The sequence below is a fragment of the Lissotriton helveticus genome, chromosome 10 (assembly GCF_964261635.1).
Source record: "Lissotriton helveticus chromosome 10, aLisHel1.1, whole genome shotgun sequence".
In the NCBI taxonomy this organism is placed as follows: Eukaryota; Metazoa; Chordata; class Amphibia; order Caudata; family Salamandridae; genus Lissotriton; species Lissotriton helveticus.
In genome coordinates, this window is record NC_136071.1 from 1,105,305,986 (window position 1) to 1,105,332,932 (window position 26,947).

The 26,947-nt window shown below is 44.0% G+C and overlaps 1 protein-coding gene across 2 annotated transcripts in view; it reads left to right on the forward strand.

The window, feature by feature from the left end:
* Positions 1–24,036, forward strand: part of CDV3 (CDV3 homolog) — a 51,800-nt gene extending 27,764 nt beyond the window's left edge. Inside the window, exons 2-5 of one of the 2 annotated variants that reach the window (XM_078663858.1) lie at positions 13,685–13,758; positions 15,111–15,244; positions 16,430–16,583; positions 21,740–24,036. In XM_078663858.1, coding sequence (XP_078519984.1) covers positions 13,685–13,758; positions 15,111–15,244; positions 16,430–16,583; positions 21,740–21,743 — 366 coding nt within the window. In that variant the 3' untranslated portion in view covers positions 21,744–24,036. Of the gene's footprint in view, positions 1–13,684; positions 13,759–15,110; positions 15,245–16,429; positions 16,584–21,555 lie in introns of both variants that reach the window. The other variant, XM_078663857.1, reaches the window with a different exon arrangement.
* The last annotated feature ends 2,911 nt before the right edge of the window (positions 24,037–26,947 follow it).

Sequence of the window (26,947 nt, forward strand, 5' to 3'; positions counted from 1 at the left end):
CTTAAATAATTGTGGCTCATGCCTCCTATTTTTTCATCCATTTTTTATGCAGGGTAGCACACTTAATCGCCCACAGACTGCCGCACCTACCTTTTCTTCTGGGCAGCTTGCCCAACTCTGTTTTTTTTTTTCAATAGTCTAAGTTTTTTAAATAGCGCAGCATGCTGCCTTTAATCCTAAACAATGGCAGCCATGCGGCCTGCACAACTCTATTTTCTCATCATTCATTCAAATGTTTTATTTTTAAAACCGCGCAGCACGCCTCCTAATTGCCAACAATGCCGGCCGTGCCCGCTCAAGCGACTAACTGGAGCATTTTCTCACATTACACTTATTGAAAACTTCAGAATCACACGAAGTATTTGAGTAGTGGAAGCTATTTAATTTTCCATTTAGTGTTTTAATGGAGTACCGTCTTTTCATCACGATTGACTCACCTGTCAGGGTTTTTTAAAGGAGAGGGCTTATCTTCCCAGTGCCGTCCCCACACCACCACCTCCCATCGTGGAACCATCACATTGCAAATGCTTGTTGTCTGTGCCGCTGAAACTCCTCTTTAATTGCGGCTCTATGGTGGCACACTAGAACGACCCATCTTTCTTTATCGCCAGTTACATTTTAAAGTAGATTTTGTTTCAAAGTGGATTTTTTTTTGGGTGATGGAGCTAAGACCCCGGAAAGTCAATAGTACTTTATTGTGACGCAGATTGTGAGTCTGGTTCAACTTTATCCTGAGAGACTTTGGCATGGGCATTTTAGAACATACACAACACTGAACATAATATAATCAGCCGTGAATGCGTGTTGACAGTGTTACATGGTGACTGCTGAAAGGTTGGGTTTGCAACTCTGGAACCAGGCAAATTGGACCATTGGCACACCTTTGTTTCCAATTTGTGTGATTGTGGGAAAACTACTTGCTTCATTTACCCAGTGTTACTGATGGGGACAGATCCAGGATTAATATGGTGCAATGGCAGTAGTGGAAGCACTACTGGTACCACCTACTTTCCACTGTTTCCTCTCCATCCCCTTTTATTCCGATCTCTTTTGGTTGAATATTCTGTTCACTACAAACTAAAGCATAACTAAAAACATTGTAACTGCAATAGCTCTTCCTTACACCAATGATAGACCTATTGCTAATGCTTGTCTTATGCTGCCCTTCCATGCACTACAAGCCCAGCTAGTGTGATCGTTACCATGCGTGTTCAGTTTAGGGACCATCTTTGTATGTTTAATAAAAAAGTTTCCTGCTTATCACTGCCTAATTTCCCCATGCGGTAAACCCCTACCCCCCCCCCCCACTCCTTCCGTCGCTGCTTGTTTTTTTTGTTTTGAAGAAAACACTTTTGCAGCAAAGGTCTTTTTCTGACATTTTAATATTCCGAAGTGCAACCTTGGTACAGAGGGGGAGGGTGGGGGGGGGGGAGGTTTGAAATATAAAAAAAATTACTTTAAAAGAACTAAATGAAGGGGCGTGGCCAAGATGACTGCTCGGTAGGACGCTTAACTCCGCTCCTCCGGCCCGCTGATCCTCAGCTGTATTTATATGCCCCATCCCCTGGCTTGTGAATTTCGGAACACTTGCTGGTACCGACTTGTGATCCATCTGGTGTTGCTGTGAGGACATACACGGGCACCTGTGCACTCCTGACTGGGCTCCTGCTGGGACCGCTCTGGAGCTCCCGCGAGCGAGGCCGTGGCAGGAACGCTGGTGAGACCTGGGTGCGCTGCCTGAGTGAGCCCCGGAGCACCCGATCCTTTGCGACTGCTGCCTTTACCGCCAGACAGAGGTTCCAGAGAACAGGCGCCCCCGCGCTGCAGGACTACAGGTGCGGCGGTAACGCTGGTGAGACTTTGGTGCGCTTTGCTGCATCGCTGCCTGAGTGAGCCCTGGAGCACCCGATCCTTTGCGACTGCTGCCTTTACCGCCAGACAGAGGGCCCAGAGGACAGGCGCCCCCGCGCTGCAGGACTACAGGTGTGGCCCGGAGCGCTTCCTGCCAGGCACCCACCATTTTGTCTCCTCTGCTCTGGCCTGCCCGTGAGTTGGCGAACGCCGAATCGGTGGCCCCATGCTGCGCCCTGGAGAACTCTGGCATACAGCGGACTGCCTACACTGAAGGGGTGGACTGAGAGGAGGAACACCGCCCCACGAATCGCAGCACAGAGGACCTGCCTAGCAAGGAGGAGACTTTCAACCTGCCATCTTGTCTCCTGCTTCTCCTCGGACTGAGGGACTACAGGGCCTATGCTCCAAGGCCCTCTACACACTGCATCTGAGTGAGCGACCGCCCGGTGGCCCATCCAGTCAGGAGCAAGGTTTGGCCTCTTCACCACTGTGGGCTACCTGGAGAGGCATAGCAGCTGGCTGCGCACTGGTGAATGAGATCCCCGCCCAGAACTCTGGCTGGGCCTACTCGTCACCTGCGCATTGCAGCAACGGCGGCCCCCAGGGCATGGTGGGACCAGGGGTTGGAAATCTAGCAGACCAGCGCTCTCTTCCCTCCCAGGCTCCGCAGCTGAGTGGATGCAAGGGCTGAAAGATCTGGCCCGCTCTTTGTGCAAGGTGGCATTCTAGACACTGACTGGGCAAGGGGGGGGCTGCCATAGACTCTGCTGCCGGCCCACAACACCACCCGCTCTAGCGTAAGCTTGGGCGCCCTTTGACACAGTGCTGGGAGCTTCTGTGCCGGCATCTGCGAATGCACCACAGCCTTCTGTGGAGGCAGTGTGGACCAGCGGACCCCGCGCACACAGCGCTGCCCTGTTCCACACTTCGGCTAGGCCGCCAGAGACACACCAGGGTACAGACAGTTGCAAGACTACTAGTTTGCGAACCCTCCCTACTCTCGTTCTACGCTACAACGTGCAAGGATGGCCTCCGCCTGAGCGAGAAGGGTGAAGTCCCTCAAAGAGCTACTACTAAAACAACCCGGTGGCCCAGATGCATCCCAGGGAGCGCCCAGACACCAGGGGCACACAGATTCAATCGATGGGGCGGACAGCCCGGCCCTGAAGGCCTACATGATGGAACTGTTCTCCGCCATTTAGGAAGACATCCTTGACCTGAAGGGTCAGCTCTCAGCAGATTTTAAAGAAGTACGCTAAGACGTGGATGAGGTGGGTGAAAGGGTAGCTGTCCTGGAAGAGCATGAATTAGCGAGAGGAAGATCTGCACCAACTAAAGCAGGAGATCTTCCAGCTGTGGGACCAAAATCTAGACCTCCAGGCCCACGCGGAAGACTTGGGAGAACCGATCACGGATGAATAACGTTTGCATCCGCGCGGTGCCCTGGAATGCAGAAGGTGATAACGTCAGAGAATGTCATGTCCCTCTTCCGGCAAGTTCTGGGAGAAGATGGCCCGCAGGAAATCCAGATGGACCGGGTGCATTGGGTTGGTCTGCCCAGAGTTGGGAAGGTCCCCCGCCTTGTGTACACGACTTCCAGTTTTAAGAACCGATCTTACGCAAAGCTAGGGCAGGTCAGCCTATCCAGGTCCAAGGGCACACACCGGCCCTCTTCCAGGACCTACCAGCATCTACTCTAGCTAAAAGAGAATTCCGTGTGGTCACTTCCTACCTTCCCTGACTCACTGGACTCCCCTCTGCGGCCTGAAGGTCGCCAGGTACTTAGTTTTGTGACATTCCGCTAAGGTCCTGTTCCCCTTTGATCCTTCAAATCCAACGTACTGACGTCTTTTGTTTTTCTACTGTTCTGAGCTCTTGAGCAGCGCCTTTTGTTCTCCCTACAGGCAGACTCATTGCTACTGTTTTCTTCTGGGACTGTTATTTTGGGATGTATTTTTTTTGTGTTGTATTCTTGCTTGGTTTTCTTTCATCAGTCACTGCGATTATTACCCCTTCTTGCTGGCCCTCGGATGCTCCAGCCCACCATTCGCGCGGCGCACCAAACTACCTGGGAGCCTATCTTACATGCTCACCTCACATCGGCTGGCTATGCCTAGAGACCTGAAAATTGTAAGCCTCCACGTCTGTGGCCTGAACCACCCCACGAAACGCGCTGCGGTTCTCTTCCTCCTTGAGCAGTTTGACTGTGATGTCTGTCTGCTTCAGGAGACTCATTTGCTTTGCGAAAAATATTCCTGCATGAGCTCCCGGCGCAGTCTGCGCCAATACTGGTCTTCGGGGGGGGGCCATTCTATTGGGGCTAAATTCGAGGGCAAGGTGTTGTCTACCTTCTGAGTCCAAGGGAAGGGTCTTAGCCCTCAGGATTCAGTGGGGGTCCACTGTTTTCACTGTATTCAATATTGATGCACCCAATGCGCATCAAGAGACCTTCCTTTGCAAACACGTAACGGAGGGGCTGGCTTCCCCAGATATTCTCAAAAAGATACTACTAAATGTAGCACAAACACACTAGAGCACACTATCACATGAAGAAAACTCTCATTAACAAATCGTAGTGCCAATGATTATAAAAGGAAACCATATTTGTATGTTAAAAAAATGGTGAACAGGACGGTCACGAATTATTGCAAGAGAATTTCATGCATATTTATTCAATACATTTTTACATTTATCAGTACAATTTTTATGTGCATGGAGCGCAGAAATATAATAAAATCACGATTAAAAACCAGTATCAAGATACTGTATGATGAGCTAAAACAAGAAGCAGTTGTCGACGCAGCGTTTCGTTTTTTTTAAGTTAAAAACACCTTCAGGACAGTTCTTTAGCTTAGCACAAGTAGGGAGATACTTATTCTCCTATTTAGCCTTTGAAGGCACCGTGGACGCGATGTGGATATGTGGGTCCTGTTCGGCAATGATTATCTCTATTTACCTTAAGTCTCGACTGGGAGAGCTACACGGTTATTCAGTGGAGCCACCGATAATTAATTCTGGTTTTTGACCTCGAAGCTAATTTGGGCGGAGGGTAAGTCAATATTTATAAGGCCTCAGTTGCAGTCACAATCCTGCTTGCTTCAGGTGGCAACAAGTGCAGAGGGAATATCCTCCCAAACACATCCACATCGGGTCCACGGTGCCTTCAAAGACTAAATAGGAGAATAAGTATCTCCCTACTTGTGCTAAGCTAAAGAACTGTCCTGAGGGTGTTTTTAACTTCAAAAAACCGAAACGCTGCGTCAACTGCTTCTTGTTTCAGCTCATCATACAGTATCTTGATACTGGTTTTTAATCGTGATTTTTATTATATTTCTGCGCTCCATGCACATAAAAATTGTATTGATGATAAATGTAAAAATGTATTGAATAAATATGCATGACATTTTCTTGCAATAATTCGTGACAGTCCTGTTCACCATTTTTTAACATACATATATATATAGTTTCATTTTATAATCATTGGCACTACGAGTTTGTTGAGTTTTTTTCATGTGATATAGTGTGCTCGAGTGTTTGTGCTACATTTAGTAGTCTATCTTTTTGATAAATTGGGAACTTTTGCATTCCATGAACATTGACTCCCCTTGTCCCGCATTGGATAAGTAAGGGGCCTCCTCCCCAGATATTCTGCATTGGTAGTGGGCGGAGACCTCAACCTAGTTATGGATAACAGGAACCGGTCTGGGCAGCGCTACACGCAAGTGGGAGACCTCTCTTCGGAAGGGCAGCACTAGCTAGAATGGCCTACACTGTTTGGTGCCTTCAGCATGCAGACACGCGCGATTATACCCACTACTCTGCAGCACACACATCATACGCACGTCTAGACATGTTCCTGGTTTCTAAGGCGCTTCTCCCTAGGGTACACAACGCCTCAATAGCCACATGCTCCCTCTCTGACCACGCACACATCTCCCTATCCCTACGTCGTAATGACATCAGTCATGCCCCTGCTAGATGGCGTCTGCGCGTAGGCCTTTTACACTCCCACCTGATATTGGTAAAGAGGTACGTGCCAAGATTGTGAATTACCTACAACATGAAGATACCAGTGAGACTTCCCTGGCTACTGTTTGGGATGCTCTCAAGGCAGTGTTTCATGGGGAATTTATGGCGTTTTTCCTCTGAGCCCGAAGACGTAGGGAAGCCTGCTTGGATCTTGAGCAGGAGGTGGCAGAACTGGAGGTGATAAGCGCATGGGAGCCCCACGGGCATGGCGTGAGATGGATAAGAAGCGAGCGCTCCTCAAACACCTAGACCTCGATAGGGCCGAATACACCTTGAGACTCCTCTGGCCCAAGTTTTCTTTGGGAGGTGATGGATGCGGGGAAATGTTGGCACAGAGTTGTGTGCCAGAGCAGTAGCAGGGAACATCCCTTACCTTAAACGTTCGGGAGAGGAACTCCATCTGGACTCCCAGATTGTCAGAGTTCTGTTGCTTCTACCGCACCCTATATAGCTCCAACAACCCAGACAACCCTGAGGCCCGGGATTACCTAGCCTCTAGCAACTCCACCTGTCTCCCGAAGACAGAGGTAGATCCTCTAGCGGACCCTATCCGCTTAGAGGAGGTTAGCTCAGCCATCTCTAAACTGAAGCTAGATAAATCGCCCGGCCTGACGGTTACTCCGCCCTATTATACAAAACATTTTGTCATGAATTGGCTCCCCTTCTCACCCGCCTATTCAACTCCTTCCAAGACAGTGGGGCACTGACAGATTTGATGGGGGAGGCAGCAATCTGTCATCCTTAAGCCCAATAAGGACCTAGGTCAATGCGGTTCGTATCGCCCGATATTCACTACTCAACATCGATGCGAAACTTCACTGGCCTTGCGTCCCGACTGAATCCCCTAATGGCAGGTCTCATAGATCCTGACCAGGCAGGGTTCTTCCCCACCTATCATCTCATCGATAGTGTTCACCGCTCTCAGGTATGTGCTGTTCTATTCTCGGTCGTTGGGAAGGCGTTCGACAGTGTGCTGGGAATACCTCTTCGGCGCTTCGGTTTTGGCCCCTGTTTTATAAAATGGGTACAGTGCATATATCCTGCCCCCCGGGTGTTTGTTAGAGCTAACGGGGTCTCTTCATCCTTCTTTGAGATTGCCTGGGGCACAAGACAAGGGTGCCCCCTTTTATTTGCCCTTTACATGGAACCCCTTGCGCAGAAAATCCGTTATCATCCGGGCATTCAGGGCCTCCAGTTCGGAAGAAACATCCACAAGGTCGGCCTGTACGCCGACGGTCATTTTGGCCCTTGCACAGCCTCTTTCCTTCCTCCCTGCACTGGTTGAAGAACTCTAGTCCTTTGGCCGGTTCTCTGGCTTCAAGGTGAATCTTGGCAAGTCTCGGGACCTTAATCTGCCCCTACCACAACTTTAGGTCAAGGCCCTCCAACAGTCTCATCCCCTGCACTGGTCCCGCGACCCAGTCCCCTACCTGGGCATCCTTCGGACTCCCTCGCTCCCAATCACGTTGGAGGTGAACTACATGGTTCTGGTATCGCAGACGCAAAGGGCGCTGGATGGGTGGGCCAAACACAAGTCGTCATGGTTTGGGCGAATTGAGGTGGTCAAGATGACTATTTTGCCACTCATCCTGTACCTATTCCACACCCTCCCTTTAGCTCTGCCGCCTAACGCCGTGCGGTCTTTGCAACTTACTCTAAACAAATACATTTGGGGTAATAAGGTGTGCCTTTCGGAGGTGCAACTATCGCGCTCCAGGGAGGATGGAGGGGTGAAGCTGCCACTAATTCACAGATATTTGAAAGCTGCACACCTGCAGTATGTGCTTGAAAGAAACTGTCCAGTTTCGGAGAAGCACTGGACATTTATCGACCAGGCGGTAGCTGGTGCGAATGTCCAGCGCAAAATCTGGCTTCCCCGCCTCCTGCACTCTTGGGGCCTTTACTCTTCTCCAGTCACAGCAGCCACCATGAAAGTTTGGGACAAGGTGGCACTTGCAAAAGGCCTCCCTACCTTCCCCTCCCCGATGACTCCACTAGTGGATAACCCAGATTTTCCCCCGGGTGTCAAGACTGCTGTTGTCCCGAAATGGAGGGAAGCGGGCTGCAAGTGCTTAGGCCACTTCTTTGACATCAATGGCATCATCCTGTTTAGCCGTGTGCAACTCGATCTTGACCTTCCTCACTCAGATAATTTTATTATTTACAACTACGACACTGGGCCACCTCTAGGGCCTGCCGTCTTACCCCTTTCGAGCAAAGAAAACAGATAAGCACCTCGTAGCGGAACTATATGTACTCCTCACTCACAGCCAAAGGAACTCTGGGCCAACTCAGGTGGGAGGCGGAGCTCAGTAGGGCCCTCACAGATGAGGAGTGGGACAACCTACACTACAGAGCACATCACACAGCATATAGCACGGCAGGGACTGAATAGGTGTTTAAGGTCGCATCGTACTGGTATCTTATCCCAGCCAAGATCCATCAATGGAACAAAAACCACAATGAAGAATGCTGGCGTGGCTGCGGTATTTCAGACTCCCTAGCATGCCTTTTGTGGCATTGCCCAAGGCTAAAGCGATTCTGGGAGCGGGTCCTAAATGACATTGATGAAGCATCTGACAGATGCCTCGCTTCCTGGCCTACACCCTACTAGGGCTATCGAACCCTTTCACCTTCCCATTGCGGTCACTGCGCGGCAGACAGATGGCATTGGCTCTCCTCGCAGCGGGACAGGCGATACTAGTGCATTGGGGTACTGCTGCGGTTCCGGATCCCTCGGCGTGGCTCCATAGGCTCTGAATGATGACCCTGGCAATGGAGCTACTGTCGCTGATGCAAAACCAGAAAGGTGAGGAATATGCCGAACTTTGGTCTCCTTTTATAGCATTATCAAAAGATCTCCTTGAGGTCACTTGCCCCAAACTACTAAAAGTACTACATTTGATACCTCCTACCATGGACTGAGATGGGCCCCCAGATAGGCGAGCGGGAGGGAGTGTGAACGGGTGTGTTTGGTTCTTAGGGTCACTATGCAGCTCTTGATAGCTAGATACGGGTTCCCCTTTTGTTTTACGTTTTTTCTTTCACGGGTGGGTGGGTCACAATAAGTTTTTAGGTCGAGCATCGAGACCTATTGTTGCCCGTATTTGGGAATGTAGACACGAGAGGGGCACGAGCGCAGATTTCACCTCGTGGGCGCGCACGGCGCCGTACCCCTCTCGTGCCTCATATTCCCGTGCGCAAACACTCACACAGCCACACTCACGCATGCGCACATATGCAGCCACACGCATACAGACACACACACTGCATACACACACGCACCCCCCTTAAACAGACCCACGCGCACACAGACAGACACACGCACAGACACACTCGAACACACACGTGCACCCCCCCCCCCCCCCCAAAACTCTCCGGGCTCTTTCGGCGTGTTCCGTGTCTCCTCCGCAGCGCTGGTCTTCACCCGGGCCCCAGTTCAGTGTCTCCTCCGCAGCGCTGGTCTTCACCTGGGCCCCAGTTCCGTGTCTCCTCCGCAGCGCTGGTCTTCACCCGGGCCCCCTCCTGGGTCCCGGGACTTAAGATGCCGCACTCCGCTTTGGCGCCGGGGCTCGGAGCGCGCATGCGCGGGCAGCCCCCGCCCTCTCACTCAGCCTGGGCTGCTTTCTGTTTTTACTGTAGTCTGTGGCCATGTGAATAGAACACGGACATTAACCTCGTTCACCTACATAATCCTTCCATTCCAGATCTGAGTGCAACTGGAGCTTGCAGTGATGTAGACGCCCACGTGGTTTAAGACAGAAAAAGACCTTTAAAAAAATGCACCGCAATATAGTTTTTAGGTTACCATTATTTTCTGTAGAATAGTTATACCGCAGACCATGGACTCCATAGCTTGTGAAATCTCAGTTGAGCAGTGGGAGTTCTACAGTGACGGATGTGTACGGAGGTAATTTAGTGGGAGGAAAAGAGTCTGCATTATGTGGCACATTCTGGTAGTGCATACAGCGAGGGTTGGAAGGCTCAAATTAATCAGCCACTGGTACTTACTATGAGCTGCATTACATCCATTCTTCTTAAATTTTGCCTACGGACAGCTTTTAGCTGCCTGTTGACTTAGAACTATTGTGGTCAGGCCATTGCTTACCATTGCTTGTCTCTCTTGTTCTCACTATCTTTCTCCATGCTTCTCGTTCTATCTCCCTCTCTCATACTCGTACCCATTACTCTCTTTCCCTCTCACTCACTCTCTTTCACTCTCTTTCGCGCTATTTTTCTCTTTACTTCTCGCTTTATCCCTCTCTTTCACCCTTCTCTCTTTCTCATTCTATCTTTCTCCATATTTCTGGCACATTCCAATGGTAGCGGACTATGGAAAGGGATATCCTGCTGCACCGGCCTCTTCCTTCACAATATACATTTTTTTTTAAACTTCCGACAGTCACTCCGGGCCGCGTCCACAGCGGCGCTTCCTGTTCTCACACTCGCGCAGAGGCACTTGAACTCCTAAAAACTGTGGCCTTCTATTGTCTGTCGTCTCTCGGGGTGTCTGACTTCCGCAGCTCCAGACTGTCCTCGTCTCTCAGGGTGTCTGACTTCCGTAGCTCCAGACTGTCCTCTTCTCTCAGGTGTCTGACTTCCAAAGCTCATGGCTGTCCTCGTCCCTCGGGGGGGTCTAACTTCCGTAGCTCCAGGGTGTCCTCGTCCCTCGGGGTGTGACATTGCTGTAGCTTTAGGCTGTCTTCGTCTCTCAGGGTGTCTGACTTCCGTAACTCCAGGCTGTCCTTGGTTCTCAGGGTGTCTGACTTCCGTAGCTCCAGGCTGTCCTCATCCCTCGGGGTGTCTGGCTTCTGTAGCTCCTGGCTGTTTTCATCTCTAGGGGTTTGACGCTTCCGTAGCTTCAGGCTGTCCTCGTCTCGCGGGGTGTCTGACATCCGTAGCTCTTCGCCCATTAAAAGTATTGTACAAATACTGAGAAGTGCTGGTTCTCTCCCATTAAAAATATTCCACTAGTATTGAAAAACCTGGGTACTTGCGTTGTACCAGTACTTTGAAGTGCTGCCACTCTCCCATTAAAAGTGTTATTCCAGTACTAAGAACCGCTAGTACACATTGCACTGGTACTGAGAAGTGCTGATACATGTATTGCACCAGTAACTGGAAGGTTTAGAACCATCCCATTAAAAGCATTGCACTCGTGCTGTTGTACTCTCCAGAAGCGTTGCACCCCTGCTGAGAAGCGCTGGTACTCTCCCATTAAAAATGTTTCACCCCTGCTGAGAAGCGCTGGTACTCTCCCATTAAAAATGTTTCACCCCTGCTGAGAAGCGCTGGTACTCTCCCATTAAAAGTATTACACCCATGATGAGAAGCGCTGGTTCTCTCCCATTAAAATCTAAGTATTAAATATTAACAAAAAAAAGCCATTGTTATTTGTAATGTCAATACATCTAACTCACGTAAATACAACACATATTGCATTACAAATGCTATAGGTGTCACATTTGCGAAAGTTATAACTATTGGCATTGTAAATGACAAAGCTATTAATTAAGCTATTTTCAAAACCAACACAAATAAAAAAAAATTGTCATTTACAAGACCAATAGCTCAAACTTTCCTAATGCGAGACCTATTGCATTGCAAATGCTTGTTGTATTGTTGTTCCCGACCCCACCCTCCCTCCCCCCTTTTAGTTGGTCTCTCGTTTAGGACCAGCATGGCCCTTTGAATATACAGGCCGGTTTGACTTGGTAGTAAGCGCTGAAAATTCGTTCCGCTCGCGGAATTTGCGGATTTTCCGCGATCCGCGAATCTCGCGGTAAGATCAGCGGGGACGCATTTTCAGCCAAGCACTTACAGGGTTACAGCAGAAGGTGCAAAAGTTGAAGCAAATTTTTTGTAACCTTTCACAAAAGGGTTACAAAGAAATTAACTTCAACTTGGGCACCTGCTGCTGTAAGCCTGTAAGTGCTTCCTGGCGCCTCATTGCCTACTTGCAACTATTCTCTGACCCTTGAAGCAGGGTCAGAGAATAATTACAAGTAGGCAATGAGGCGCCTGCCACGAAAATTACACCTCAACAGGAAGCACTGACAGATATAAAAACAAGCATTTGCAATGCAATAGGTCTCGCATTAGGAAAGTTTGAGCTATTGGTCTTGTAAATGACAATTTTTTTTAATTTGTGTTGGTTTTGAAAATAGCTTAATTAATAGCTTTGTCATTTACAATGCCAATAGTTATAACTTTCGCAAATGTGACACCTATAGCATTTGTAATGCAACATGTTTTGTATTTACGTGACTTGGCTGTATTGATATTACAAATTACAATGGCTTTTCATTTTTTTAAATAATTAATACTTAAATAAAAGTGATTTTTAATTTATAATGGCAATAGCTTAAACTTTTGTAAATAACTTTTGTTAAGATTATGTTCCGTGTATTTTATTGTGACGATAATCCAAGAACAGAAGTGAAATATTCATCTTTTTGTGACATTTGTAATAAAGTTTGAAACCTTGAGAGAACATATTTGAACCAGTTGTTGTTGAATGGTTGCGCAGATTGATGCTGGGGGGATGCTGTTGTGGTGCTGTACAATACCTCTACTCAACTGGAGTACTTTCTACTGTCTAATCAGTAAGTGCTACCAAATAACCTAATGAACAGATTTGTTCCATAAAAAAACGAAATAAAGCAAGACTTTGGTCGCAAAGTGGCCAGATGGATTTTATTCACACCCACACACATTAGCACCACTTTCCATAGTATGCTAGTAAAGTGCTACTTTCGCTTTCTTGTCTTTCTTTGAACATTGTTTTCCCTGGCTGGGGAAGGCCACCATTCTTGGAGGTACTGCAATACCTGGTTGATTCGTAGAGTGGAAAACGTTTAATGTGATCCTTCTCTGCTGTTCTCCTAATTTTAGTTTATAAAATGTGTACCTCGGCTCTGTGTTCAGGGGTCAGGTCTCATTCCAAAGGCTTGTAATTAACTTTCTGACATATTGCACAGCTGCCATGCAGCTGTGCAACATGGCTAAAAGTAAAGTAAAAGCGCTACGAAGCAGTCAAAGATGACCATCTTAACGCTTTTTTCTCTTTACTTTGTCATGTCACAGAAGCCTCGCTGCAAGGTAACATGGCTAAAATAACATTAATAAGGCCAGTAAATCTTGTATTGGCGAAACATATTTGCTATGCCAGTGCTTGTTTCAAGAGAACCTGGGCACATTTATGGCTAAGCAGTTAAAATATTCGTGCTAGTTTTCTGCCATTTTGGGTTCCTACCTATGTGAAGGTCAGTAGGTTTATAAGTAAGAGTAGGCTTGAATAAAAAAAATTCTAGATTTTACACATTGTCTTCCATCCATTATGTCGGTAGTCATTTTTGTGTTGTGTGGAAGCGACTGTTTAGTCATGGATCCACACATCACTTTGCTCAAAGTATGACCACTGAATTGCACATACCACAGGCAACCAGTCTGTCCGCTTCGTATAATGCCTAACAAATTACTTTGGTTCAGTGTATTGTCAAAAGTTTTTCTGTATTCTTTATGCAGTTTATTTCTAGTTTGTGCTTTTCCTTTCTCACCCCTCCCAACCCCCTTCACATTTAGCAATTTCTTTACTTTTTGATTACTGCACTTCTGAAATTGTTTTTATGGATTGTCCCATCTTAGGGTCTGGCAAGTGCATGTGACCTAACCACGTCATGTCTGTTCTAAAGCAGCTGCATTACTACTAAGCATGTCCCATCAGAATCGACAAGAAAGGAACACATTTTGGAAGACCATCCTGTTTGGAATGTTTACTTTAACTGTTGTCTTTCTGCAGGAAGATGAGTGGAAGGAGTTTGAACAAAAGGAGGTTGACTACAGTGGTCTTCGAATCCAATCTTTACAGATAAGGTTGGTATCTTTTAAACTCTTATCTCAATTTAGCGCACTTTATTTTTTATTAATAGTTAACACTGTTTCTTGTTTCGGTAAGCGTGATATCCTTCTAATTTATAAAATCTATCTTTGGGTTGATTTAGTGGCCACTACTGTGGTGACCATTCTGTAGTGGTGCTCGATGCGCTTCAGTGATTAGATGTCACCAAATATGAATTAAAGTTTAAATTACAAGATACTCCCTAAAAGTACATCCACCCCAAAAACTTTAAATGTTAATTAAAACAAACTTCTCCATGTTTGGACGTGATAACTTCTTTCATCAGCCGCTGTATTGAGCTGTAAATGTTAACGTTTCAAAAGTATACAGCAGTAAAGACCTTAAGACTTGCCTGGTGGCTTTGTGCACTAATGGAACCACTCCAGGGATATGTTTGACCTCGTGGTCCTAAGTTAGAATGCAGGTGAGTCCACTCATCCGTTCATCTTTCAGGTGTCTATAAAAGGAGTACCATTGCATTGAGTCGGGAACATTTGTTCTAAAGCTCTATGATTCCCTAAAGGGTGAACGTGCAAGTCACATATTAAGTTACAAATGTTTGTTCATAGTTGAAACTTTTGTATGGCCTAGTACAAACACTGTAAATAACTTGGGCTTTCTAAATGGGTATGAACAGCCCATGGCACTAGATTCCATGTCGGCTCGCAAATAGCAAGCCACAATTGTTTTGAAACTGAAACAAACTGCACGATTTATATGCCTCTAATAGCCCGGTTCTCCCACCTATAGCCTTTGTCGAGTGACCTGAACCTTCCTAGGCACCTGCTCCAATGCCGTCACCCAGCCGTTGCGTCATCTTCATGGTCATTCCTGACTCCAATATGAGCTAGAAAGAAAATGTTCTTTGGTAAAACTGCAGATTACGTGGCACATAATGGATTATTTGTTATATGCGGTAAATCTACAATTATAGGAAAATGGCCGCACAATCCCATAATTCCAGTGGGCACTACCTCCCTGTGAAGGATTTGACTAGATGTCATTGGCAAAAATTGTTCGTTTGTTCATTATGGTCCATTGTGGCAGTTTAACTTCACAGCAAGCCCGCCCAGAACTTTTGTACAGTTTTAAAGAATTACACTTTTTTTTTTTTTTTTTTTTTTTACTGGTGCCTGAAGCACAAGAGTTGATCAGACATTCTGGCCTAGCCCACCAAGGCCTTCTAGTTATCGTCAATAGCAGTTTTAGCTAGTGGATTCTGATGTAAATCATACCACCTTGTCTGTTTGATACTTAGATTTTATCTCAGACTTGCAAAGCCCCCTAGGTTTAATCTTCTAATGTCCTCTTTTTATTCAAATAAAAGCAATGAAAGGGAGGATGATGAAAATGATAAGCGAGAAGAACAAGGTGGGGATTGGGAAGATCAAGGTGGCGGCGCAGAGAAAGTAACTGGTCCGTGGAATAAGACTGCCCCTGCTCAAGCACCTGCCCCTGTTGGTAAGTCGGACTCCTGTTATGTGGATAAGGAGTGTGCAGGTGTCGTTTTGTCTGTCACTTTTCCTATTTCAATTCAACAGCAGGTTCAAGAAAAACATGTTTATACCATTTGAAATCCCACGGAGTATATTGAATGCGCTCTTCAAATTGATAGCATGTGACAAATGCTCCTGCCTAACCTATTATTGTAGCCAGTCATTGGTAGTTTAAGTTCGAGTCTGACTGTGAATCCTGTTTGCGCTGCTTATTGTAATTTGATGTGTATGTGCTAACTAAAATGTCACAAACGACCATGAGGAGGTCGCATACGACCACCTTTGCACAGTGCTTGTTTTATGGAACAGAAATAAAAATACTTCTGAGTGCATGTGCTTGAAATGGAGATTCTCGATCACATGAAATGGTTCTATCCTAGCAAAAGTGAAGACTAGTTTTGCTTCTGTAAAACTAAAAATGACGTGTTTTTTGTGGTTGTACTGATAGTCTTCCATCTTTTTGCTTCCTCTTTCCTCCCCTCAGTTGTCATTTATTGTCCCACACATTGGCAGTGTTATTGCTTCTGGCCTCTTTTGTAGCAACTACCCTTTCCCTCCCTCGTCCTCTTCCAATTCTACTTGCAGATCAGACGATAGGCTAAGAAAAAAAGCAATGTTCCTCCCTTGGTCCTGCCAGTCTTTGTATTAGAAATGTTTGTTCTCTCCCCAAGGTTCTAGCGCAGTATGAATCTTGGTCAGTCCTTTGTCCTTAAGTTAAGAGTAAGTTTAGTCCTTATTCCACACACTTCTGCAGTTTGCCTTCCAGATGGGAGTTGTAGAGTCTTCATACCTTGGACTCTAACAAATGTTGCACTAATCCCCATCGCACCCCCCCCCCCCCCCATATTCTTTCATGTCTCTGCTCACGCTCCTACTCCATTTGTTCTCCCTTCACTGTACTCCCGTCGTAATAAATCAAATTGCTGATGCTAGTTTACAGCCATTAAAGCGAGGCACAATAGCAGTCCGCCTCTATGGGCATTTTACCTTACGCCCTCTAAAATATTAGCTTGTAGTGAGGAGCAAAGATTGTATGGCTTAACCAGAAATTAGACCATGATTTGTTTTGCTAGCACATCGTACAGGTACTTATTTCTTTAAAGTAAAAAATGCCAAAGCCGTTGCATTAAAATGTGGTTCTCTGCTTCAGTTGAAACTCCAGAACCTGTGCAGTCTGGTGTATATCGGCCTCCAGGAGCTAGATCTGGTGCTGCAACGAAGAAACCACAAGGCCCTCCAGAGATCTACAATGATTCGCAATTTCCATCGCTTCAGTCTACTGCCAAACATGTAGAATCTCGAAAGTAAGCATGAGCATATATTAGAAGAATATTGGATGTTTTGGAGCTTGACTGTTTTTCTGTGTCTGTTAACATCCGCCATGTTTTGTTGTCTATAGTATTGCTCTTCTAAATGAAATGTATTGGTACTTTGTTCCGTGGGCTAGCTTGTCAAAATTACACTTTTAGTGTTCTCGTTGGTATAAATAGACTGGGAAACTTGGTCAAAGTCTAAAATCTTCCACGTGGAAGTTCTATGTAAAGATATAGGCTCAAATCTGTCCGCTCAAGCATTTGATCTTTAAAAGTCCTAGTTTGTTCCCTCCACCAACATTTAGTATGGCATCCTATCAAAGAAAGTATGTTAATTGATGAACAATGCCAACACTGGAAAACAAGTGTTACCGTCTATTACTTTCTTTGGAAGCTGCCTGCCAGGAACATGAGGCAGATACTTGTGGCTTAAATCAGTTGATGATTTGATGACTACATGATGGCTCGTTCCAAACGTTTTTGCAGTACTGGAGAGAGACTGATGCAGTTCCATTTAAACAAGAGAAATGGGTGCAGTGGGGGTTGGAGCTTTGGACCAGTCAGTCTGGCCTCTATTAGTGGGTTAAGTAACTTTGCTGTAAGGAACTGGCTCGTGCAAATCATAGTCACTGTAATATGAGTGGCCTGACAGAGGTGCCATTGTGACCATTTCTATGGCGCACACTCTTTAAATATGTTCTGTGTACCACACATCTGTCAATGTCTTGTGCCATTAAGATTAGAACTGACAAGTTTTTTTTTTTTTTTGTAGGATCTTCTAGGAGGTAGCATGTCCTCTCTAGACGTGCATTAGATAGTGAGGATGTGTGAACTTGTTACCAGTACCAAATAGAGGGCTGTCTTTAAGTTGCTTTTATTGTGAGTTATTTACGGGTACCACATACTTATGATCCACTTGTGGTTTCCATAGTACTTGGCAGCATAGGCATGATGAACTGCTTCAATACCTGTTCTGTAGACCTTTACGCATGTAGTGTCACGCAAGGGTTTGTGTTCTATGAGCACCTACTAAAATACCTCCCCACTTTCCCCAGTACCCGTGCAGCTCATCAAAGGATGCAGATGTCTGATTCTCTTAAGATAGAAACATAAATGGGGATGTTCACGTGCCATGCTCTGTTCGCATATCCGAACTGTGCTGGCATGGAGAGGTGAATGTCATCCAGGTGTAAATCGGTCAACCCCTTGGGAACAAAGTGGAACGAGTCCTCCATGTGTGTACATTTGAAGGCGTAGGACCAGACACTTTATATGGCACTGCAGTGAGTAAATTAGTATTTCAAGAGGAGTTTTTCCATTGGATGCAAGAGTTTGCATCCTTTTGTCCAAAGGACCAGACTTGGTTCCCATTTAACCAGGGTTCACTTTATATAAGGAAACTGGAGCATGAGCCATTTTGGATAGCATTTGACTATTTTGGGTTATCTCCTAGGCCTGAACCTGAAGGAGTCCATGGCCGCTGTTCATGTCTTGCAGGTGTCCTTGTGCACACCCAATTTAGCAAGCTACCTAAAGAAGAACTTGGTCCACCAACCAAGCGCGTTCTATTTGTTTAGGCCCAATAGTGGAATCTGGGCTACCTGTTTTTGTATTGTGCGCCATTGGAGACAAACACCAGGATGTGAAACTTGCCCAAGAGGCTACGTGGACCACTACTAGCTCCTTGGGTGCCTAGATCTTCAACTGAGGTGCGAAACACAGGACCTACCATTTTACTGCTTTCCTTGAGAGATTCAAGATGCGAAGAACAAGATCTTGTAGCAGGCAGTTGAATGACTTGTTATCCATTAAGGAATGTCCTCCCTATACCCCTTCCTCCTATTCTTCTCTGGACCCTGTCTCCCAACTATTTTCCCCCCACCTGCTCGATTAACGGTGGCTTTCAGACTAGGATGAGTATAGATATCACTTCGAGACCTGTCACTGCTGTTGCAGGGTTTTTACTTCTGGATTATGCTGCTTAGATACTTAAAAGCAAGGCATTTCCACAGTTGAACACCTTCCTCGTGTACTCAAATTATAGTAGATGAATAAGACCACAACCTATTTAGAAGTCTTTAATAATGTTAAACTCTAGCATAAAGAATTGCAAATAATTATAGCAATTATTACATATTTAGTGTAGTTCGCTATTACAATTAAAGCAAACACAATACTAAACATGTTGCATTGGTCCGAGAGCTTTTGTCATACTATCTGCCATTACTGAAACGCATTCTAACCCAGTATAAGATAACCAAGATGAGCGTTATCTTGACTGGCGGTATTATATCCTCTTGGTAGGATGCCGTCAAAGACAATCCTTTCTCCACTTCTCTAAACCGATGGAATCCCCGTCATGAGTTGTCTTCTCTTGGGCTAAAATACTGTGTATTCATACACTGCTACTTGAGGGGAAATCTTTTCCATTTCGAAAGCTATAAGGTTGTCTAAGGCATGAAGTAAGACAATAAAAAGGGTACAAAAGTATAACCTTTATGATGCAATGTATAGCTTTCCATTCTAAGCAGTTAAAGTGTTCATGAGGCAATGTAATAGTAGCTGAGCTTCGAACTTTTTCAAAAGGTCTACTTGCTGAATGAAGACACCTATATTTTATTGCATGCCTTTTCTCAAAATAGCATGGGTACTAAAGACTGACGTCAAGACTTTATAGTGACCTATAGCTTACCTTAAGGCAGACACCGAAGGTGACACATGCCTATAACCAGACGCTCCTCACTCTTCCATAGGTTCCGTAATCGCAACAAACTGTTGTTGATCTTCTACAGGACAACTTTTGGGCATGGATTTTAAGAACCTCGGGCACTATGACCTTTTCGTCTGAGCACTTCTCCACCCCTAACCAGGGCATTTTGTAGGTCCATTGTTGCAGTCTGGTGCTCTCCAGTTTATCATATCTCAAAGTATTTGAAGGTGGAACAGGATGGGGCTGAGCAAACCACAATTTGAAGCCGATTAGTTTACATTTTTGGAAATATGGATCTGTTTATTACCATACGGATTTATGCCATGTTCGCATATTTGCTGCATTTATACCCCCTATTTCACACTGTCATGAGGTTCTCAGTTCGTACGCAGAAGCTCCCTTATGTACTCATTCATTTTAATATTTCCTGCATGTAAATAATACATTATAGAACATTGGTACAGAAACTATTTGAGTTCTGTCTTGGTTTTTCGAGGGGAGGCTGGGGTGCAATTCATATTCCATTCTGCCCTTCACATCATAGTGGGTTGTGCCATCACAGAATGGTTCCACTTGTGTTATTTGTTCTGTTTCGAGGCATGGCTTTCTAATCTTTTTAGATGGAGGAGGGGAGCATAGAAAATGTTGCAGAGCTCTAAAATTTCATTAAGCTCTTTACAGAAGTCCTATGTAGTAATATGGACTAGATTCTTGTATTTGAGAAGAGGTTTCCTACTTTTTTAAGGATTAGTGTTTTGTGCAAAAATATTTGTGAATTAACTTTTTTTTCTGGTTCATTAACCACGATGGGCAACCACTGCTTTAGTAGAGCTGCGACGACATTCCTTCATGTCCTTGTTTTTATTTTAGCAAATTCTGTTCCAGCATTACATCCGGTTATATCAGCTATTTCACAGCCAGTGCAATTGAGCTCTAAATGGCTTCCGAGCATTGTTAGAATTGTTGCTGTTCTAAAATAACCAGTTCTTGTACTGATACTTGGCGGAGTTTATTACCCTTTATCAGTAGGAAGACTGATTCGAATAGCGACCTGCGCCACCCTGCACAAGCATCGTTCTATGCTCATGATGACCTAGTAACCCTTCTAAAACTGCAGTCCTCTACCTTCTTTTTCAGCTGTCTCTATCCCGTTGTTCAACCATTAATCCACCCAGTGCAATTCTTTTCTCTGTCCGCAGATGAGGAATCCACTTTCACAGGATTGTTATCCAAACTTCATATCCTCAACTCTAAATGGTATCAGCTATCATGCCACTCCAGTATCAGGACAGTATTCACATTCCATAATAAAACCCTTCTCAGTGCTGTTTTTAAATGATCTCCTGCAACACCCTCCAATTAAAAATCCCTTGCCACTTTTCTTTTTCCAAGTTATCATCCACTTTCGCATACTACGGTCCCACTTACTCTAAAATATTATTCAGTTCAGTGCCTTATTCTCCAACCTTAAGAAGAATTCTCAGTTCCCTTAGTTTTATGTGAAGGGTTCTGATTGTTGGATCTCATTCCTAACCTGGCTACACGTGAATTATTGTCTGAGGCCACCTCACTAACTGCTTTGATGATCGTTTCAGACACACGTACACTAGGAAGAAGAGTTTGAGACTTATACAGGCAGCTATGAACCTGTATATCTGCAGTTAAGCCGATTTTATTGTTAGTATATTTTAGATTTTTTTTTAGCTTCCCATGTTGTAAACCTGTGCCATAAATATATTTGGGACACTTTCATATCCTTGTTGGCATATTTGAAGTAGAGCATGATGGGCAAAGGGTGGAAGGTGCAAAAATGCTACACTAATTCTGGAAAAAAAATCCTATGCATAGTATTTTTGTGCCAGACAAGTTATCAGCTTAATAGCGGACACCACTTCTAGTAAAAAATACTTGCCTTTTTACCTCTTATTGATAAGATTTCTGCATTTGTGCACATTTTATGTTGTATGCATACAAGCTGAGACAGCTATTTTAATCTTGTAATGTTAAAGAATTCTGTTTGCCATGTTTATATCATGCATTGTATCCTGTTGCAAACATGTTGGTCACCTCTAGTTCAGCATTCTAAAACTGGTGCTTTGGCGTCTGGTATACCCATTCTAAAGTAAATTGTTTAAAGGTATAGTTTGATTTTTAATTGGCTGCTGTTTTAAATTCTTAAAGGTGCAAAAAACCACAAATTTGAATAATGAAAAGGAAAAAAAGTATGAACTTATTGTATCTGTTTTCCCTTAGAGACAGAGAAATGGAGAAGACCTTTGAAGTAGTAAAACACAAAAGTAGAGGTAGGGAAGAGGGCTCGAAAAACCAAGCGGTGCAACTTCAGCTAGGCAACCAGTATGCTGTGCTAGATGACCAGTAAGCCGCATACATACATATAACAATTAAGGAATGCTTTTTTGATAACCCCTCTACTAAGGTAACTAAACTACAGCTGACGACTACGGACATACCCATCTTGAGAACTGCTGGATCTACTGCAGCAAGTGCGGCCTACGTGAGCCAGTGTGGGTGACCTGCATTACTGAAGGCAATTCTTACCAACTGCTTTTTAACTTGCAACAATGGCAAAAAGGTGTCAAATGTACCTGAAATGTTTGAACTAGATTCACTGGTTCTTTGATAAATACACTGTAAAAATATCTCCATCCAGTGGTCATTTGAAAATCTCTTTACGTTCAGATACTAAATGTCATGTGGGTTGACTACCTCAGATGTGCTGCACTTGTGGCGGATTCCTCGTGGATTACATCTTCTCTAGAAGCCGAAGGTTCAACTGCTTTTTTGTGGCAAACGTTGATTTGAAAAGAAACCAGGCTCCACCAGCTCTGCTGGGTTTGTGAAAAGAGATCGTGCTGTCAGCCATTTCAGATTAAATGACAAAGATTTAAGTGACCTTAATACAAAAAGTCTCTCTTCACGCGCCCCCCGAGTCCACCATGCCTTGCTCTTTCTTTTTTAAGCAAAAACTTGACAACATATCATTGTCTAAAATGTCGCTTTTAGAAGGCTTTGTATCTGTTAAAGCAAATGTTGCAGAGCTGTAGTTTGTTTACCTTTCAAATGTAGTACTTAAAATTGCTCTTGAGTTTGGAAAAAAAATTGAGATTGGGATTTTTAAAACAAAATGGCAGGGATAGAGGGTGGGAGTGAAGTGGGACTGTGATTTAATAATGGTCAGTGATTGCTCAACCATTTTGTCATTGTGTTTTGCTCCCTTTACGTGAACCCTCCCGTCTCAAATTGAGAACTTAAACTGCCATAGTCTATTTGGAACTCCATCTCCTCTCTTTTTTGATATTGCTTTCAAATACTTCACTTCTAATGATTTCAGTGTTGTGTAATGGTATTTATCCAGCCCGTTTGTTACATTTTTAAATGTATAGATTTGTTCCTATATTGGAATCTGTGAACTGTTTTTGGTAGGGGGAACAGTAAAATCTTTGGCTTGCAAATTGTGATGACATACCTAACAGCTCTTTTGTTTGCTATTTTCCAGCACTGATCTTATTTCATGACACTGTACTGAACCATCTTTACAGACCTAGCCTCAATACTAAAAATGTGATATGTATTTGAAGACTGAGAAGGGCTCGGGCTTTTCTTGGGTGGTTGTTTTAAGTGTTTGTGAACTTGTATTACAGTAACTGTGGCAATATTTAATGTCACTTATTTTGATAATGTTCTAACCAAAAAGTAAATTGTATTTGTGGATCCCCAAAATAATTGTCTGAAAAGCAGCAGTGGTGCCTTCTACAAGCAGATCAATGTTAATTTATTACGTGATCTTCATTAATTATCAATATTGGCCACAGAAAACCTATTGAGCACTTAAATTATATCCTATAGATGATACCTGTTGTGTGCAGGCAGGTTATTTATATAGGATGAATAAACATTGCTTCCACTTTGCTTTAACAGCTCCTCATGTTATTTTTCGTCTCTAGGTTTGTACAGACAAGGGATGAATCTTTGTTGTGAAACTTCAATGATTACACAAGCTGCTCATATTGGTTCAGTATAATGCAATTATGTGCAATGCTTGTATCGCTAATAAATAACATTGTATGCTATCTAGCCAGGCAGTCCAAATATGGCTGAACTATCTTCCTTTATGTTGAACCGTTATCTTTAAGTTCATACACCTTGTATTTAATGGATGCATCTGTTCCCTAGTGCACTGCCCTTTGCCCTGAAATCATATAGCACAACGTGGGTGCCATTAAAGTTAACCAGAGGGTCTTTAAACCGTGCACGAACAGTGGGAGGGTTTGAAACAAAAAGATATGGGAAAGTAAAGAATGCAATCTTGTTGATGAAGACCTACATTGAAACTGTTGGGCTTTGAGCCAGGTGTTTATTTCCAGGAGTGTGAATCGTTTGCCAACAACCGTGAAAGGTCTTTCAGTATGATGTAATTAAAAATTATAGATTGAAATAAGGTTATTTATGTGAAATGTGTGGTAGGCTGTAAAAGTTTCATTTTTTTTTTTTAATAACATGATACTTTGGACGACCTTGCATTAGATTTTAAATCCCCATTCTTAAAGTTTTTTTTAGAAAGGTTGGGAAATGTCAAACTGCACATGAATCAAGAATGTTGTATAATGGGTGACTATGTCTATCCATTATATCTATTTTATTTCTCTGAATTCTCGGGCATGGTTTTGACATTGCAAAATACCCTGTAACATTAATAAATTCAGTAAAAAGCAACAATACTACAATTGAGTCTTTTTATTTTAAAAAACGAAACACTGCTCTATAAATACACATGCAAAGTGACTACACACACTCTTAATTCTGTTGTCTCACAATGTATCAAATTACCCATATTTTTAGTATCCTGCATTAAAGTTAAAGTATATTTAATGTGAAAGCACTTGGTATTTCTAAGCATCAGCCTATATTGATGTTGCAAGTATTGTAATTAATTGCTGCCATGGCTCTTGTTGTTGGCCCTCTTCGGGTGAAAGTATTGTATTCTGTGTGCAGACATCGATTAGTTTTGCTATAAATGTGGGTTAAGAGATGGTAGCTCTGTTGGCTGGCCTGTGGAGGGGTGTTAGATAAACATTATCTACCTCAAACACAAGACCAAAACATGAGATCATTCACCAGCATGAAACAAGCACACGACCTATCACAACAGTTTACATTTCCACCCTTTTAACTTGACATCCATCTACACACCACTGTTCACCCATTTCAACAGCACCCTATCCACAATAGTGCAATCTTCACACTCCTATCCCAGACATTATAGGCACACCAAACCACACCAAACCACACAGGTGTATTCCCACACACCCATTACCAAATAAAGGTTTATCAACCAAGCCCCAACCAAATCTATACATGCAACACAATCAATGTGACCAGTGACAATCCACTGAACCCACTACTGAATACCCAAAACATAGAACTCTTTAAATTCTCCCCGCAAACACATGTTCGAACACTACCTCTGTATCAGAAGTAACATGTTATGGATTAACACCAGTGACTGGGTGGTAGCAAGCCTCAGCCAGGCCTACTAGTGCAAGGGATTCGCCCTTCTCTACGCAGAGTCCTCAGACAAAATAGCAAGAAGTTGGCACAGAAACTGGAATAGAAAAGACAGAGTTTATTAAACCTCATAAGGTGGAACTACATTCACACAACACCCTTCGGTATAGTATGAGGTAGCACACTGACTAGAAGGAGCTTGGTCCTTTTATACCGACACAGGGGCTGAAAGGAAGGCGGTAAAAGGTACAGAGGACTGGTTTCAGTCACATATGGTCATACAGAGTGTGCTAGCAACAAGTGGGAAGGGCTGACAGCTAATTTTGGTGGGCACATCTTGACAGTTACAAGTTGGAGACAGCTGCATGCTCTTCTGAGCATGTGCAAAGTAGAGGAGATTAAACATATCTTGTCTCTAGGCAGATTTCAAGAGCAGTTGACAAAGGTAGGACAGAGCACATGGCATACAAAATGGCCGACAGAAATACAAAATGGATTCCGTAAAACGGGCAAGATGGTCTCGAAAAACCGAATGTCTTCTGCTAATGTCTAACCTAATTATTGCTAAACTACCACAGACGACCCTGGATCTGCATCCTGGATATTAATATTCATCATATCAGTAATTTCGCTACTTAACATTTGTTCTTTTGTAACATTTCTCTTGGCAGGTGTACAAGCAGTAATGCACATAGTGCAAATCATGGGACCACATAGTATACAAGTACAGCATGTAAATAGTATCACCAGTAGTATACATAGAAAAGTCAGTAGTTTCCAGCCCCAAGTAACAGTGTCCATATCCAGTTTTAAAATGTCCATGTACCAGTCTATGGGTGAATGTCTGCAGCAATCTTATGTAGTTTGGAGATTGCGTCATAAACTGAAGGTGAGTTGTCGTGTATAAAAACGCAGCAACTGCTTCCGATGATGCAGCATGCACCACCACGATCAGCCAAGATCACATCGAGCACCATCCGATTTTGGAGTGCTATAATCCTTGCAATTTGCAGTTCTTCTGTAATGTTCCCAAGTGCCATAGCTGTCTGATTAGTGACCGCTTCCACTACACAAGTCAATCGTCTGATCTTTCTACTATTTAATGCAGCACCCGCGAAGAAAAACAAACCCAAATTGAAATCAACATATTGTTGCAGAGCGGTGTCTGTCTGGTCAATATCATCAGTACTTATTGTCCGCTTATATCTAGTCCTTGAAATATCATACAGTTTCAGGTTAAGATGATATGATGCAGGTGCTAAAAACACAGGGGGTAACAAATATGTAGCATACCCCTGACCATCCAACAGGTAAGTGGTAATATCCTTTATTACCACACACAAAATAGGTATTGTGACGATATAAAACTGCTATTATTGACGCCCTCAATGTTTAATACAGTAGTACATTCGCTTCGTCCAACGGGAATTCTCCCAACACTGCTAATACATAAATCTGCTTTTGCTCTTGTTACTGTTATCACAAAAAGTCCATTGTTCTTAATCGCCCTCACATTTGTGAAGACATATGGGGTCGAAATATTGTCTGGTTGGTATTCCTCCCATTCCCATTTAGCTTGAGGACAACCATCTTGATCTTGGTAACATTCTTTATTCAATCGAAAAATGATTCCACCTATTGAAGGTTTGCCATAAGCAAACAAAAGGGCATACCAAGCTTGACATGAACCATTATGAGAAAACGGTAGAGGAATAAGTCGTTCCTCCTTTCTTCTGGTGTACAGGTATCATCCCACACACCAAATAATTGGTAGTATTTGTAGCATTATGGGTATGATGCAACATCTGAATGAATGTTATTCAGATAGGACTGTCGATGTTTCTGCTCATGATAAGGAAGAGTGTAGTAGTGATGCTCCAGTGGAGCTGGAGTAGTTTCAACAAAAAGCTGTCTAGCAGGAACTGCTTTCTCAATGAACCAAGTTGTTGTTGCCAAAACCACCAAGGCAACAACAAATCCTAAAGCACAAATCATTTTCTTATTCATTTCAATTGACAACAATGCTCTATCTTTTTAAGAACCTGTTGAAAACAATCGTCGGAGCTTATTATCCCTTCGGTAGCCGCTGATTTCTTCACCACAGGCCAAGACGGGTGTC